Source organism: Temnothorax curvispinosus, unplaced genomic scaffold (genome assembly GCF_003070985.1).
Source record: "Temnothorax curvispinosus isolate PA1 unplaced genomic scaffold, ASM307098v1 QBEX01018008.1, whole genome shotgun sequence".
NCBI lineage: Eukaryota > Metazoa > Arthropoda > Insecta > Hymenoptera > Formicidae > Temnothorax > Temnothorax curvispinosus.
The window spans coordinates 1-14,375 of NW_020227788.1; the positions used below are offsets into that span (position 1 = coordinate 1).

At 37.5% G+C, this 14,375-nt stretch overlaps 2 protein-coding genes across 7 annotated transcripts; one reads left to right on the forward strand and one right to left on the reverse strand.

The window, feature by feature from the left end:
• The first annotated feature begins 1,003 nt into the window (after positions 1-1,003).
• On the forward strand, positions 1,004-4,963 carry LOC112468042 (cytochrome b561 domain-containing protein 2-like). 5 transcript variants are annotated; one of them, XM_025037056.1, is made up of 4 exons: positions 1,211-1,276; positions 2,924-3,163; positions 3,451-3,642; positions 3,869-4,963. In XM_025037056.1, the coding sequence occupies exons 3-4, from the start codon at positions 3,484-3,486 to the stop codon at positions 4,394-4,396; spliced, it is 687 nt and encodes a 228-aa protein (XP_024892824.1). In that variant the 5' UTR covers positions 1,211-1,276; positions 2,924-3,163; positions 3,451-3,483; the 3' UTR covers positions 4,397-4,963. The 5 variants fall into 5 exon arrangements, with proteins under 5 accessions (XP_024892822.1, XP_024892821.1, XP_024892824.1 ...); XM_025037057.1 differs by lacking the exon at positions 1,211-1,276 and adding an exon at positions 1,741-2,049; XM_025037054.1 differs by lacking the exons at positions 1,211-1,276; positions 2,924-3,163 and adding an exon at positions 1,004-1,192.
• Positions 4,964-6,266: 1,303 nt separating this feature from the next.
• On the reverse strand, positions 6,267-13,038 carry LOC112468041 (sodium- and chloride-dependent glycine transporter 1-like). 2 transcript variants are annotated; one of them, XM_025037051.1, is made up of 11 exons: positions 12,952-13,038; positions 11,852-11,952; positions 11,479-11,731; positions 11,210-11,368; positions 10,374-10,581; positions 9,901-10,072; positions 9,465-9,821; positions 9,066-9,275; positions 8,646-8,987; positions 8,290-8,563; positions 6,267-8,202 (listed from the first exon to the last, which is right to left on the reverse strand). In XM_025037051.1, the coding sequence occupies exons 2-11, from the start codon at positions 11,894-11,896 to the stop codon at positions 8,036-8,038; spliced, it is 2,187 nt and encodes a 728-aa protein (XP_024892819.1). In that variant the 5' UTR covers positions 11,897-11,952; positions 12,952-13,038; the 3' UTR covers positions 6,267-8,035. The 2 variants fall into 2 exon arrangements, with proteins under 2 accessions (XP_024892819.1, XP_024892818.1); XM_025037050.1 differs by having other exon boundaries at positions 11,852-12,038.
• Between the last annotated feature and the right edge of the window lie 1,337 nt (positions 13,039-14,375).

The following is a 14,375-nucleotide window of genomic DNA, read 5'->3' on the forward strand; positions in this document are numbered from 1 at the left end:
TAATACGCGCAGATTTAAGAAGAACAATCAGTATTTGTTGACTAACGAAATATAAAGAAGATATATAGAGAAGATAAATAAAGAAGACAAATTACAGAAAAATGCGTTTGTCCTAGTTAAATGCAGAGGAAAGGAGGAACATTATCATTCAGATTTAAGCGCATTAATTCTCGTCAAACACGAGTCACGCTCCATTCTGAAGCAATATATTATCGGGCGATCTCTAATTGTGTTCCTAATTAATCGTCGCTCACGACATCAGTAAATTTAGAAAGATGCACACGAGACCCATTATTTCTCGATGTATAAATTATACACAAGTTACGATAAAAATATATATATACAAACGTCCAAGAGCATCGCGAGAGAGAAATCATTTTAATTGATATATCGCCGAATTTTACGAATGTAATAAATCTTGAATTTCGAAAGAGGTAGCCAATTTGCGGCTACCGGATATACGCCGAAGGAAAGAACGATCCTCTTTCAATTCCGCAAAAAAAGTATCGTGATAAGTCGGATAACGAGACGCGTTATAAAGCGTTTCCCGCGCGAGTTCTCTCTCTCTCGGTTTCTTCGGCTGCATTATGCGGATGCCTTGTAAATTTATGGAGCGTGCATACTTGCGCCGTACGAGCGCCGCGTTTACGCGATCGAAGCGTGTGCGTGCCGCTGCGGCCGCTCGCACCAAGGCCGCAACGTCGAACCGCCTCTTTTTCGGGCCCACGGCGAACCCGATTTTGTTCGGGACTCTCCCATTCCGGCGTCGTCCGTCGCCAGGCCGAAAAATTTGACTCATTGTAATGAGTTTCAGGAGCGGAGGAAGTTTGAGGGAAAATCCCCGGTCCGAGGATGGAACAAAAGGCTGTAATTATCAGGGGAACTTTTATCCAGGCGAACGGTCCCTTGTAGCTGCCATACGCTCCGACACTGCAAGGCCGACCGCGATGTTTCCTCATCGGCCAGCGACGCCAGCGATAATGATCCATGGATCCACAGCCTAGATCGCCATGTTCCAGACGCTCAGTCGCGTCACGGACACGATTGCGCGCGTGTGTCGCTGTTGAATGTCATCTACTCCACGCTGATCAAAACGCACGAGAGAGGGTACCTCTTTGGGCTTTTTTTTCGACGACGCTTCCCCTTTTAAGACCGGCGACGATTTTATGTAGCAGTCAAACGGTGTCGAACGGTGAGTCAACAAAGTGTCCGCTCGACGACTTTCTCGTAAGAATTGTTGTAGCGTGAGCGCGTCTTCGGGCCCTGTGTAAAAATGGTGAATATAATAATGTTATTGTTATTGTTGTACTGTTAAATATTGTTTTAGAAAAGAAGATAAAGGAAAAGATTAAGTAATGATATGATATCTCGCGACATACCCTCGACGTTTCGAGTGCGCCTACTTTTATTAATCATGATTTAATGTCGAAGTTGATAGTTTTCAAATTGAATGCGAGGTCATTAAACTAGAGAAATTTTCAGACAAATTCATAAATACGAGTAAATTACAACATATTCTTCGGTCAATATTAAATAAATTTTATACATTAATAGTGTTTAATTAATTAATTATTTAACACTGCTAATATAACATTAATTAGTTAAATCTAAATTCATACAATTTATTTAAATCTAATTTAATATAATCTAGTTAAATCTAAATTAGTTAAATCATGCATTAATTAGTTACATCTATTCTAATATAAATTTAATTAACTAATTAAGAATTTATTGTCCACAAATATTAATTACTAAAAATACATAAAATTACTATTTGAGGAATTGTATTAATGAAATTTAGCTCTAAATTTGCTAAAGAATATATCCCTGCGCGAGAAGTGCAAATTTCTGAAAAGTGTATCATTTCTAGATAACCGTTTATCGTGAATGAGGTAACATATATATGCTATAGATTAGAAATCGCATATTCGTTATAATTGTGTCAACGGTTTTATGCCATTGCCGTTTATTCTTGCGATAAGTTTCACTATTTTTAGCGACACTGATTTACAGATAAAACATTTCATCACGCAAAGAACCTTTTTGTAGGTAAGATAATTCATAATAATTTATTTAAAATTTTTCCTGAATAAAAGATTTTTTTCACATTTCTTATAATGTCGAAGGATATATGTTTTTTTACTTAAAGCAATTTATTATTTTTAACAATACTGGCAAACTCGTTTTCAAAAATAGAAAATAGCGAATTTTTCACCTAATATAAATAAAAATAATTAAAAAATCAATCATTTTAATGGAATATTGTTTAAAAAGAATTTCGCGGAAAACAATTCTTTTTTTAGTCTATTTTCTCGTAACCTTATCGTTGTAATTTTGATATTTACATAACGTCGGAATGCAAGGGCACTATAAATGCACTTTTACATTCCGCAATAAACGGCAGGCCGAGTGACATTTTTGCGTTGTTACTCAACGTACGTTTCTTATCATTGGTTATCGAGTCATTAATGAAACGGATTGTTACGAGGATTTGAATTTTATCGCTTAACTAGTTCCACGATCTTTCTTGCTTAATAGACAGCGATCGTTTAGCTCACCGTGTATTTTTGTCTAGGAAACGACTGTTTTGCGCAAGTATATACAACTCCTTTCGTTTAATTTAACGTCGTGCAAATCGTGTCTATGTTATTATATTTATGTTGTAATACTGTAACGTATTATTTTAAAATTACTTTCTAAGATACCGGACTCCGAGTTGTAGCGGATTTGATATTTTCCTTTATTACGTCGGTGAAATCGTATTAACGTCGAAGATATCGCGTGTCGGAATGAATAAGCTTTTACATGTATGACTGTGAGAAAAAAGTTTATTATTCATATTTATGAATACATAAGATGTTGTTTTCTTCTTTTATTTATGCATTACTTAATCGAACGATCGCGTACGTGTTCAAACGCGAAGATCAAGCTGGTCGGGCAAAGATGACGAGAGTGGAAGAGATATGTTCGAAGATGCGAGAAGTCGCGCTGCATTAAAGATGAATCACGCATCGTGGCATCCAAAGCCTCGTAATAATTACGAGGAATTACGTAAAAAGATACCGACAACGTCCATAGAACTTTACGCTTACCCGGCAGTGCTGGGTTGAATTTTTCCTGGACCTGACTGCAGCAATTTTCAAAGAGTTTCTCCTCTTCTCACGTAATGTTAATGTTAATAATAATGTTATTAAAATGTTCTAGATGTGAAATTTGGCAGGAGAAATGTGGGAGAAATTAAAAATAATATACTATCTTGTTAAGGCTTAAATGACTTACTGTTTGATCTTAATTTTTACGAATATTTATTTATTTTTTAATCCTTACGTTCTTTTTATTTTACTCCGAAAGACAATCTTATGCCGAACTGTTTTATTTATAGTTAATTAATTAAGTTAATTTATTCAGTTTTATATTTGCTTACCAACAAAATCTTTTTATTTTATTCAGGTGTCAAAGAAATCTCATCGCTTGCTTCTCAACATGAGCAACGAAGCTAACAAAGGACCGCCGAGCGCCATAACGCTCGGCTTCTCGATACTGACGCATTTTCTGCTCGTGGCTCCAATAATATATATCCTGGTAGTTGCCTTCCAGAACTACAGTTTCTTCTCTTGGCATCCGATTTGCATGTCTGTTGGGGTAAGTATAGAAAGAAAAAAGAAATATCGCTTGAATATCCCATCTAAAAAAATCAAAAATATCCAGTTTAATTTCTAATCAATTAGCGTGTTATAGATATTTTTTATTATCATAATCATAATTAATCAATTAAAATATAATGACTAAACAACGCGTCCTTAATCTTTTAATTGCAAAATTATATTGAGATTTACTAAAAATTTCAATATTTTTCCATCTCGCAAAGGTCGGTCTCCTAATCACAGAAGCTGTCTTCAGCGTCTCCGGTGAGGCGTACGTCGCTTGGAAACTACCCAGGCGTAACAGAGTAACGATACACTGGATTCTACACACGATTGGCCTGACCATAATTGGGATCGGTTTGATCATCATCATCGTTAACAAAGTCAACCACAATAGACCCCATTTCGCCACGACTCACTCGCAGCTGGGCCTAACGACGATCATACTGTCCGTCTTGACCGCCGCTTTCGGAGTCCTGGCGAACAACACTGTCTGGATATATCCGCGCGTAAGGCCGATATTCGTCAAAGTCGCTCACGCTTGCGGCGGCATCGGCATTACGATTCTTTTACTGGCTACCCTCATCAATGGAACCTACAACGATTGGTGGTACATTAGCGGTACCACCACCGGAAGAGACTTGACCTTCGCGTCATTGTTCTTCGCAGGTCTCTTGATACTCGTGAAACCGATACTCGGCGCCGTTTCGAGGTGCAGAGTAATATTCGGACCACCCTCAAGCGACACGTAATGCCTCGTCAACAGAGTCCGACAAAAGTCTGAAAGAAGGTTTATCACGTCGAGACGCGGACGACGTGCGAGAGTTGTAGTCCAGAAGTAAGATGCTTCTATTCGATCGATCGATGGAAAATAAAACTGCCTTTGCAATTATTATATTGATTAAATTTTGCTTGAAAAAAAAAAATAGCGGTCAAATATAATTTTGGCGAGTGACTTATTCTCGATGCAACTCTTGTAAAATATCCAACGGAGCGGTGAAAAGCCAAAGATCATAGAATTAATTTCGTTATTTGAATGTTACGCCTTATTGATCCCATTAGGGACGTTGTTTGTGCGAATTGAGGAAGGGAGTGTCTAATACGTTGGAAATCAATCATGGCGAAAGCCATAAAATTAAAGGTCTGACAGCTCCACAGTTAACCATGTATACCAACACTTTATTGATTACACACGCATCATAACATTTATTACACATTACAAATTCGCACATATGCGCCCACATGCATATGTATATTTGTAGATGTGCTCGTAACATATATATATTTTTTTATATAATGCAATGTACATATATAATAACACAACAGTATTTATTTGGTATTTTTTAAATACCTCTATATATTATTATATACTAATTATACATATATGTGATACCCAAACAACACCATGTCCAAAATCAGGACGTCTTAAAGACATCTTTAAGACACTTGTGTCTCAAATTTGAACATGAGTGCTGTTTGGGATATATATGTACAACTTACACACATATATTAACACTCAAGCGTTATTATAATCTAAGTTATAGTTAATAACTTTCATCTTGAGAGGATCCAGTCCCTCCATTTTTTTTTTATTTGAATCAGTCTACTTAAATTACGCAACAGTATGTCAGCGTACGTCCTACTTTTTGTTTATCTATTCGGGACATATGTACATTATAATTATTTCTATCTTTCTTCATTGTATAAGAAGTGTATCTCTTCTAATACTGTATATATGATCACTCAAGGCATTATTGTGTTCTGATTGTACGCCATGTTCTACAATAAGACATCAGTATTTTGATTCTACAATAAAATTGCTTTTTTCGCAGAAAAAATTAATATTTGTCCTAATAATAACATCGTGCATATCAGCCGTTATTTATGTGAAGAAAAAAAAACACTTCGTACGGTCATAGCGAAGATTCTTGAAAAGAAACTCCTTTTTCCTAACTTTCTTTCATAAAGAAAAGAGGCTTCTCTTGAAAGGAAGCGCTTTTTTCCTATTATACGCAACTGGGACACGTTAATTTGTACTGTTCGCTCTACTGGTTGCGCGTAACAACGTCAGAACCGTAACCACCACGCGATGACAGTTAGACTCTTTATTAAATATTCGACACGGTTATAACGCGAAACAAAACTTCTTTCACTTTGTTTTACTGTCTGTTTCTTTCAAACTGAAGGAAATTGCTTAAGCGAAATATAAGGTGTCATATTTTCTTGAACGCGGAGACTTGGGAAAATTAGTCCAAATAACGATTTAATATCGCTGTTATACTATCATGTTACCGCCGTGTCGTTATGGTTCATAATGCGTCACTGCTCTTAATCCTACTTATTATTAGGACAGTCAACCACTTGGCCACTGACTTTGTTGGCTGGTATGAGAACCAACCAGCATTGTGACTAACATTAAACTAATTGTCATTATTTTATACAACGAGGCGTACATATACTTTTACAATCATTGTGTAGGAAGCCATGTCACATATTAGATAACTATAACGCATGGTCTGAAAACATTAAGGTTTTTGAACATTTAACTGGCTTACATTAATGGAACATTTTCCGAGGAGGAAACAGTCATATATGTATGAGATATATATATATATATATATATATATATATATATATATATATAAATTCCGCGATCTTAAAACGCGATTTACTAAAATACATTTTTCTTATTTCACTTTCTCATTTCATGCTGGCTAATATTTAAGGTACAGTCACAACAGTATTCGATACTACAACCAGATTACAAACCGTGCATTCGCAATGGTTTAAAAGTCGTCTCCGATTGTTTTAATCTTCGAGTCATTTAAATTGCTATTATTCCTACCCTTAAAGTCTTTGGATTCCTAACTTTGCAGTTACCGTTTATTCTAATTACAAATAAAGGTTTTTAATTTCCAATTTGTCTTTAGTACACCAATTTATAGGTGTCGAGCGACTTATGAGCTGCTTAGTTTGTAAGATTCAAACAAGTTTCAAAAATACCCTCGCACTAAAAATGAAAGTGCGAAAGTTTAGGATACTGACTTTCTGACATGGCATGTCACGCGGCAAAGGGTGAAGACTATTTCAAGCAAGACACGCTTGGATAATTGGCATATAAATATTTGTGTCTTCATAAGCAAATTTCTTTCAGAGAACTAAGGCCACTCTCCTTGTTTACAAAGTTTTTCATTTACTCCAGAGTCAAGTTTTCATTGAAAAAATTGTCAAGGCATCAGTAGTTTCTTTTTAATTGTGATAGGTTGTGATATTCTGCTAGATTATCGCTTAAAATTGTTCAAGAAATACTTTCCATAAAAATGAAAGATCGCGAGGGATTTCCCATTATACGTTACTACTCGTCAACAAATCTATACTATCCTTTCCCATAAATTCGCTAGTTATAACAGGTTTCGCGATTTTCCTTGTTTATTTCTCGTTATCATTTTCTTCAGCGTATCCAAATTATCTAATCTATTCCCTGAATGTCTTTGCACGTCAAAGAGATCTATAAATATTTGAGAATCTCTTTAGACGATATATCTATAAAATATATCCATATAGTATTTACCTACGACAAAATATACCTACAATATCTCCAAGAGAGATTGATATTAGATATGCATAAAGTATATTTCAGCTTCTTTCTATCTTTATACTGCTCACTCTTCTTCAATTTTTTGTTCTATTTGCTAAATACTTATTATAAACATATTCTCGCGCATAAACTATACATATATTTATATTTTCTTTCACAATAAAAATAATCAAACAATTTTCAAAAATAAATATTTTTCTATTGTGTATTCTTTTGTGTGTGATACCTCTCATTATATTTGGAGGACACAAGATATCATCGATCTTTAAAAAATAATACTTTCTATATCACTTTTTATAATCCTCTCCAACTTCTTTTCATTATGCAACATTTCTTGGCCATTAAAATTTTAATATTGACTATTTATTTAAGCTTCTCTATCAATGTCGAGGACTTATTTGATAAACGTTTCTCAGCTCATTTATTATAAAAATATTGCAATTTTAATTCATCGCAAAAGAATAAAAAATTTTAAATATTAATAGACTGTATATATATAGTTAGTAAAAAGTACTTTCCTCCATTTCTTGAACGCAATTAATTGAAAATCATACCCAATGATGAAAGTTATAATTTTCGATAAAATTCGAATTTACGAAAATCCAAAATTTAATGGTTCTCGTAAATCGAATCGAATAATAAAATAAAATAACTCACGCCATTGACAATGTACAATTGCCGACATTATGAGAATGCTTGTTCATATCAGAGACTTACTTTACGTTGGGCACATTGTGTCCTCAGCATCGTTCTTCTAAGGACTCGTCATCGGACATAAAACAAACGTGTCGTGTCAGACTTGCTGCGAAGTAATCAGATCAGTTTTACTAGAATTCTTAAGAATCGATGGTCCGGGAAGCTTCTGAGCAGTTGGAATGACACTGGGTGGTTGCACCATCATTGGCTGACCGTTTACTAGGATAATCGTATCCCGCACCGAGTCGTATCCTCCCGTGGTTGCTGCAAGACATTAAAAAAACATTGAAAAACATTAAAATAATTAAATTTTTAAAGTCTTTGTCATTCGAATTAATAAAGAATAATTACCTAACGAAGTTATCAGAGTTCTGGAAGGTGTCATAGAATTGCGTGACGCCGGACCCCACTTGGATGTTGGCTGCAACAATATCTTTATGTGGTTCCACACATTCTTACTTTTACTCTTGCCCTTTTCTTTCTTCCCTTTTTTGCAAGATCCGTCATCGTCCTCGTCGTCGTCGTCATCGTCGTCGTCGTCGTCGTCATCGTCATCGTCAACGTCCTCGTCATCTTCATCATCATCATCGTAAGGTGATCGCCGACGCCGTCCCTTCAGCTGATCCTATATTCATCATTTTCCGTATAACGATGTGTATTCATCGACATGCTATGTTTAATTAAATAAAGAGGATATTCCAACTTACTATAGCTAATCCGACAATTACTAAAACGGGAAGCATACTGATAACCCAGCCTAATACGTCCGCCCATTTCGGATAAATGTAAGCTCCATATCTGAGTGGCTCGTACTCCACCCAATTAAAACAGAGAATAAAGAACAGGGCTGCGGGCGTGACGAGCTTCCACATCCATGTCCAGAAGAATCTCCATACACGGCCTCGGGGCCCGATCATCTGTTGAACGTCGTTCAGAAAGCGATCCGCACCGTACACCCATGCCACGAGGATACATTCGCTTATGGCGATCAGCAGGACGGACCAATTGGCCGCGTATTTATCCATTAACTGCAGCCAGTACATGCCAGCCTGAAGAGAAACAGATGGTTGCGATAGTATGTTAACGATCAATTATATTTTAATGAAACTAAGTCGTTTGTGACTCACGTTACTGGTGAAAATGATGCCACCGACGTAGCCGAGTACCGCAACTCCAAAAACAACCCAGACTTTATAGCTTCTCAACGATGGAACACCGTCGAGTATCGCCGTGGTGACGGTCTCCATGAGAGCAAACTGTGAATCGAGGCCCAGAGTAAGCAGCATGATGAAGAACAGCAGCGACCAGACGGGCGCAACCGGCAGACGAGCCACAACCTACGCATAGTAACAAAGAATCGTCGGTGTTCCTGGGACTCAAATGCCATCAACATAGTCCACCGATATAAGTAGATGAGAAGATATCACTTAATTATTTTGTCTGATTATTTTTTTTTTAACGCGTCGATGATATCGATGGAAATAAATGCGAGATTAATTTGATAGAGGACGAAAATTAATAATCACCTCAGGATACACAATAAATGCTAAACCAGCGCCTTCGTCTACCACTGACGCCACCGGTACATCAAGCTCGTGAGCAAGGAAACCGATTACCGAGAAGATCACCAGGCCGGCGAAGAAGGAAGTCCCAATGTTGCTGATCGCCACGATTAGAGAGTCCTTGTAGCAGTTGTTGGTGAACTTGTTATATGAACTCAAAGTGATCAGGCCTCCCCAGGCTGGACTCAAAGCGAAAAAGATCTGAACAGCGGCGTCTCCCCATACTTTGGCGGATGTCAGTCTTCTCCAGTCGGGAGTCAGATAGAAGAGTACACCCTCGTTAGCACCAGGAAGTAAAATTCCACGAATAAAAAGAACAATCTGCGAAAAAGGAAGTAAGTTCGTTTAAATTGTTTAAAATACGTTAAATTAATCACGTACGATAAAATTGTGGACGTACCAGGACAACATATGGAAAGAGTGCGGTGAAGTATACAACTTTGCCTGAGCTTTGTACGCCTTTGCTTAGACAAAAAAACACAATGATCCACGCCAGGAAGAGGCAGGTCGCCAAGGACGGTCGAATCGATCCAGTTTCCTCGATCCCACTGCTGATTCCCAAAACATGATTGCTAGACACAAAGAAATTGTCTATCTTTTATTTCTCATTTAAAATTAATGCTTCTGGCAACAGTGGCAACACGATTGAAGCAAGTAATAAATTCGATATATTACAAATCATTTTTAAACTAAAATTATAGCTTGTCTTCACATCGACGTAATGTAATGTAAGACAAAGTCAACGCATAGATGTAATAAGGCAAAATATACTTGAAGTATACAAATATAAAGTTAAATTAATAGATTAGCGATGTGATCTGTGATAACGGGATAAACGCAATCAAAGAAAATCTACACGGAGTATGTAATTACTGAAAATATTCCTCGGCAGGCGGTCTTCTGATAGCGCCGGTTATGTTCTCGATAATCAGGCCCATCGACGTCATTTGACTTGAATTAAGGCATTTTCCTTTGAAGTAAGAATCGTTTTGAGAGACACAAGCCTCGGCAGCGTCCGGCATGAAGCAATCCTCGGTGCTCCACTCCTTCTCGCATTTGCTCCAGGGCAATTCCCAACCACCTGTGGCAAGAACTCGAATAAGTCTTTGGAAAAATAGTAATTTCTATTTTTAGCTGGCCTTCACTCGTCAACTGTGTCACGTATACACATTTTTTTTTTCTTCAAATTTATTACTTTTTTACATGAGAGCTTTACAGACTTAGAACATTGCATGTATACCTGGAAAGGGAATGAAGGATCGAGTCTGTGTGAGCCTGTGTGGGAAAGATCTGTGTCCAAACTGTGTCCAAGTTGGATGCGAGAGAGAACCATGTTTTTTAAGGAAAGAGAAAGATAGATTAATAACCTTTGTCCGCAATGCGCAAGTGCGGATAGTGCAGCAAGGTTATCAATCTACCTTTCTCTCTCGCACCCAACTTGGACACAGATCTTTCCCACGGGATTCGCGCCATTCACAGTCACAGGAAGCATTCATTTTTGGCCATATTGACCTTGTGTAGAGGCAGGAGCCAATACAAATATAAGAAGAAGAAGACAGGAAGCATTCCTTCAGCATTCACAGGAGGCAATTCCTCTTCCAGGTATATATGTTTTACTAATTTTACAGACTTACAGCTTGAAGTCTACATAGTTGCAATAACACGTTACATTGTCCTGAAGGTATATATTAATTAATATTATTATTTACCAACGACAGAGGCAAACATGTAATACAGCGTCCAGGCAATGATTAAGTTATAATAGAGCATGACGACGGAACTGACGAGGACCATTCCGTATCCTAAGCCACGAAGCAGAGGACAAAACTGCTTGTAAGCCGCCACTGGTCCGAGACTAGCGTATTGTCCTGCAGAATAAAAGAAAGGTGTATATCTATGTGTATCGTGGTATCGCAAACAGTCCATATTACGAATCTCGAAGTGTTCCATTTAATTTTTTTTTTCGTTGATTAATTACCTAAGGAAAGCTCCATGAACATAAGAGGCAATCCGGCAATGATGAGCATCACTGTAAACGGTATCAAAAAAGCACCGCCGCCGTTCGAGTAACAAAGATACGGGAATCTCCAGACATTTCCCAGGCCCACACTGTATCCCAGAAGAGACAAAAGAAAATCGTATCTTCCCGTCCAGTTTCCGCGCTCTGAGTGCTCGTCTTCGCCGCCCTGCAACGGCGCTTGACTGTTCGCTACTGAGTATTTATCTTCATTCTATGAAAAAAGAAAACGACTATATTTTAATGATACTTGACTCGTTTGAACGTTTTTACATTCACGCGATATACGATCCGAAAAGTATTTATCAAATCTATAATATGAATTTTTGCTTACATCCCAGTCCACGTAAGGACGTAGTCTTGAAGTTTTTTCTTCCATTTTCTAGGCATATGGTCTCTTGTCGTGATATTAATTGCTTCTTCGTTTCCTCATGGCTACCGGCGAGTCGCGCCCAAAGTTCAATGTTAATTTATACTAATTCACTTCGATGAGTGGACTTTCTACGTGTCTATTTTTTATCCTGTGTACAAATTTTTTTTTTATTGATTACTGCTTTAGCTCCTTATATTCATTTACCGTTGAAGATAAAAGTCTGTCTTATTTTATCGTGCAAGAATGCAAGAAAGCAAACACTTTCTTACGAACGATACGCTCGCATCTTATTCTTTTCGTTGTCTCTATGTTAAAATTTAAAATTCACTGTGCATTGCTAAACAATAATTATTCACACTCTAACTGTTATTATCAAGTTAACACCGCAAAAATGCACACCCATACAATTATGCAATTGATCATACATGTGTGAAACTTCTTTCTTTGATCTATTTAAAATTATTTTTTTGTCTCAATCCTGGATTAAAAATAAATTGCAAACAAGATTTTTTTAATTAACACTTAATAAGGATAAAATAATTATATATTGCATTAATATCGTCCATATTCAATAGTTTAGAATTGAGATATATCAGTATAGTAGCGTATGTGTAGATAAAAGAGATGTCAATAAGAAAAAATATAAAACAATTAGCTTTGGATAAATCAAACGTGCACATTGAAGAAGCAATTATAAAAAAAATATATTTCATGATATATCAAAAGACATTGACATCAAAGAAAGATACTTTACATTCAGTAAATCAATTTATTACATTGAAATTCGGATTCATTAACATACATTAAATTTAACTGATTTTTTTTGCCATTTTTTAATCCTGATTTCGGAGAAAGGCAAACAATCACTTGGACTGACGTTAAAAGTAAACGATGACTAACACAAAAGTTATAGCGAACCAGTCATAATCCATAAGTCCCGATCCGGGATAACATTTATCGCGTTTCTATCATTCAAAATCACGCACGTTCGTTTTTTTTTTTTTCCCATTTAAGCACATTGAAGAACAGAATGCCGGTATCAGCTGATACCATTGACCTACCTGCCAGCCTTGACAGAGAAGCTCGTCAAGGTCAAACTCGCACTGTGACTAGAGTTCAAGGCCGACACGCGGTAGATCCGGAGCCGGTAGATTCCAGGTTGCGAGAGGACGAGAACTCGCAAGAAAGAAGAAAAAGAAAAGGAAGAAGAAGAATAAGAGAATAAGAAAGAAAAGGGAAAAGAGGATCAGAGGCGGGCGAACAGAGACGAACGAACGTGGAAGATTAATCGAGCGGCACGAGAGCGATCCGTACCCGGGCAGCTGACCGGCCTGTCTGACTGTCCGATTATAGGGGAGCTTTTGCTACATCCGACCCTCTACTCGACGCTCTCGCCCCGTTCGCTTATTCTCTCTCTCTCCCTCTCCCTCTCGTTTTCGCCCCCGCACCGGGAGACCGAGAGACCTGTCGAGCCTCAAACTCCACTCCGGATCGATCGATATTACTGCTCCTGCGAGCTGCTGTGCTCTACTCGAAACTTTTCCATCGCCTCGACCTTCCCCTCGGTGCCATTACCTCCAACCGTACGATTGGCCCAGGTTTACCCTCGGTGAGAGGGATGTGGGCATTTGCATCTATCCTCTTGCGAGAACAGATCCGCGTGGGAGGTACAGAAATGAAAAGCAGGATCATGACATTGCTTTCGACATGACTTTTGATCGCTTACTAAGTGCTTCCTCATCATCCGCGAAGCTTGCAGACTCTTTTTGACGTTTTCAATTAATGTTAATAATGAAAGCATCGCGAAAGAAGGATAGATTGGAAGTTGCTTTGAGCAGTTTAGAAACTGACTTTTAATTTCCTTCAGGCAAAATGAGAAATTCATTAGGCTTTTCGCTTGGCACATATTAAATACGATAGTCACGATTAATAAAATTGATCGTCAATCATCAATTTAAACAGTTAATTGCTAATTGTTTATTTGAATGAATTTTTCGCAACTCCGGAATATTGGGGCAAAAAGAAATGGCAATTAGCTTTTCATTAATCCATCTTGCTATATCAACGCTATTTGTACATAGTGTACACAGTTCACTTTGATTTCTCGCAGAAAAAGTTGTCGACGCGAATTGATTTCCGATGAGTAATTGTCACCGGCATTATCATCAATAGAAACCGCCGTTCTCTTGAACAATGCGGAATTAAATCTTCCTTGTAATTCTGTGCAAATTGATACTCTCTCGCAATTCGTCTCTATTCACGCGTTACTTTCACATCAAAGCGCGTAGAAGATTTCGTTCCGTCGCGTCGGTTTGATACTCGGTTTAATCTTTAAACAAAGGCGACCTGGCAGTTCTTTTCCCAACCGTATCTTTTTGCGAAGATTTCAAGCGCGATGTGGGAAACGTTTAAGCGTCTCCACGGATCGATGGATTGATGGCGACGACGCGATCTAATCCTAATAAAACAATGTGACTACTCGTGC

Bases quoted from the DNA above. Each gene is read 5' to 3' on its own strand.
- LOC112468042 (XM_025037053.1), top strand. The intron at 3,643-3,868 runs GTAAGTATAGAA...CATCTCGCAAAG, and splicing joins CGATTTGCATGTCTGTTGGG to GTCGGTCTCCTAATCACAGA.
- LOC112468041 (XM_025037051.1), bottom strand. From the start codon at position 11,896: ATGGAAGAAAAAACTTCAAGACTACGTCCTTACGTGGACTGGGAT. The intron at 10,073-10,373 runs GTAATTACATAC...CTTTGTGTCTAG, and splicing joins CCTGCCGAGGAATATTTTCA to CAATCATGTTTTGGGAATCA. The intron at 9,822-9,900 runs GTACGTCCACAA...CCTTTTTCGCAG, and splicing joins TCTTTCCATATGTTGTCCTG to ATTGTTCTTTTTATTCGTGG.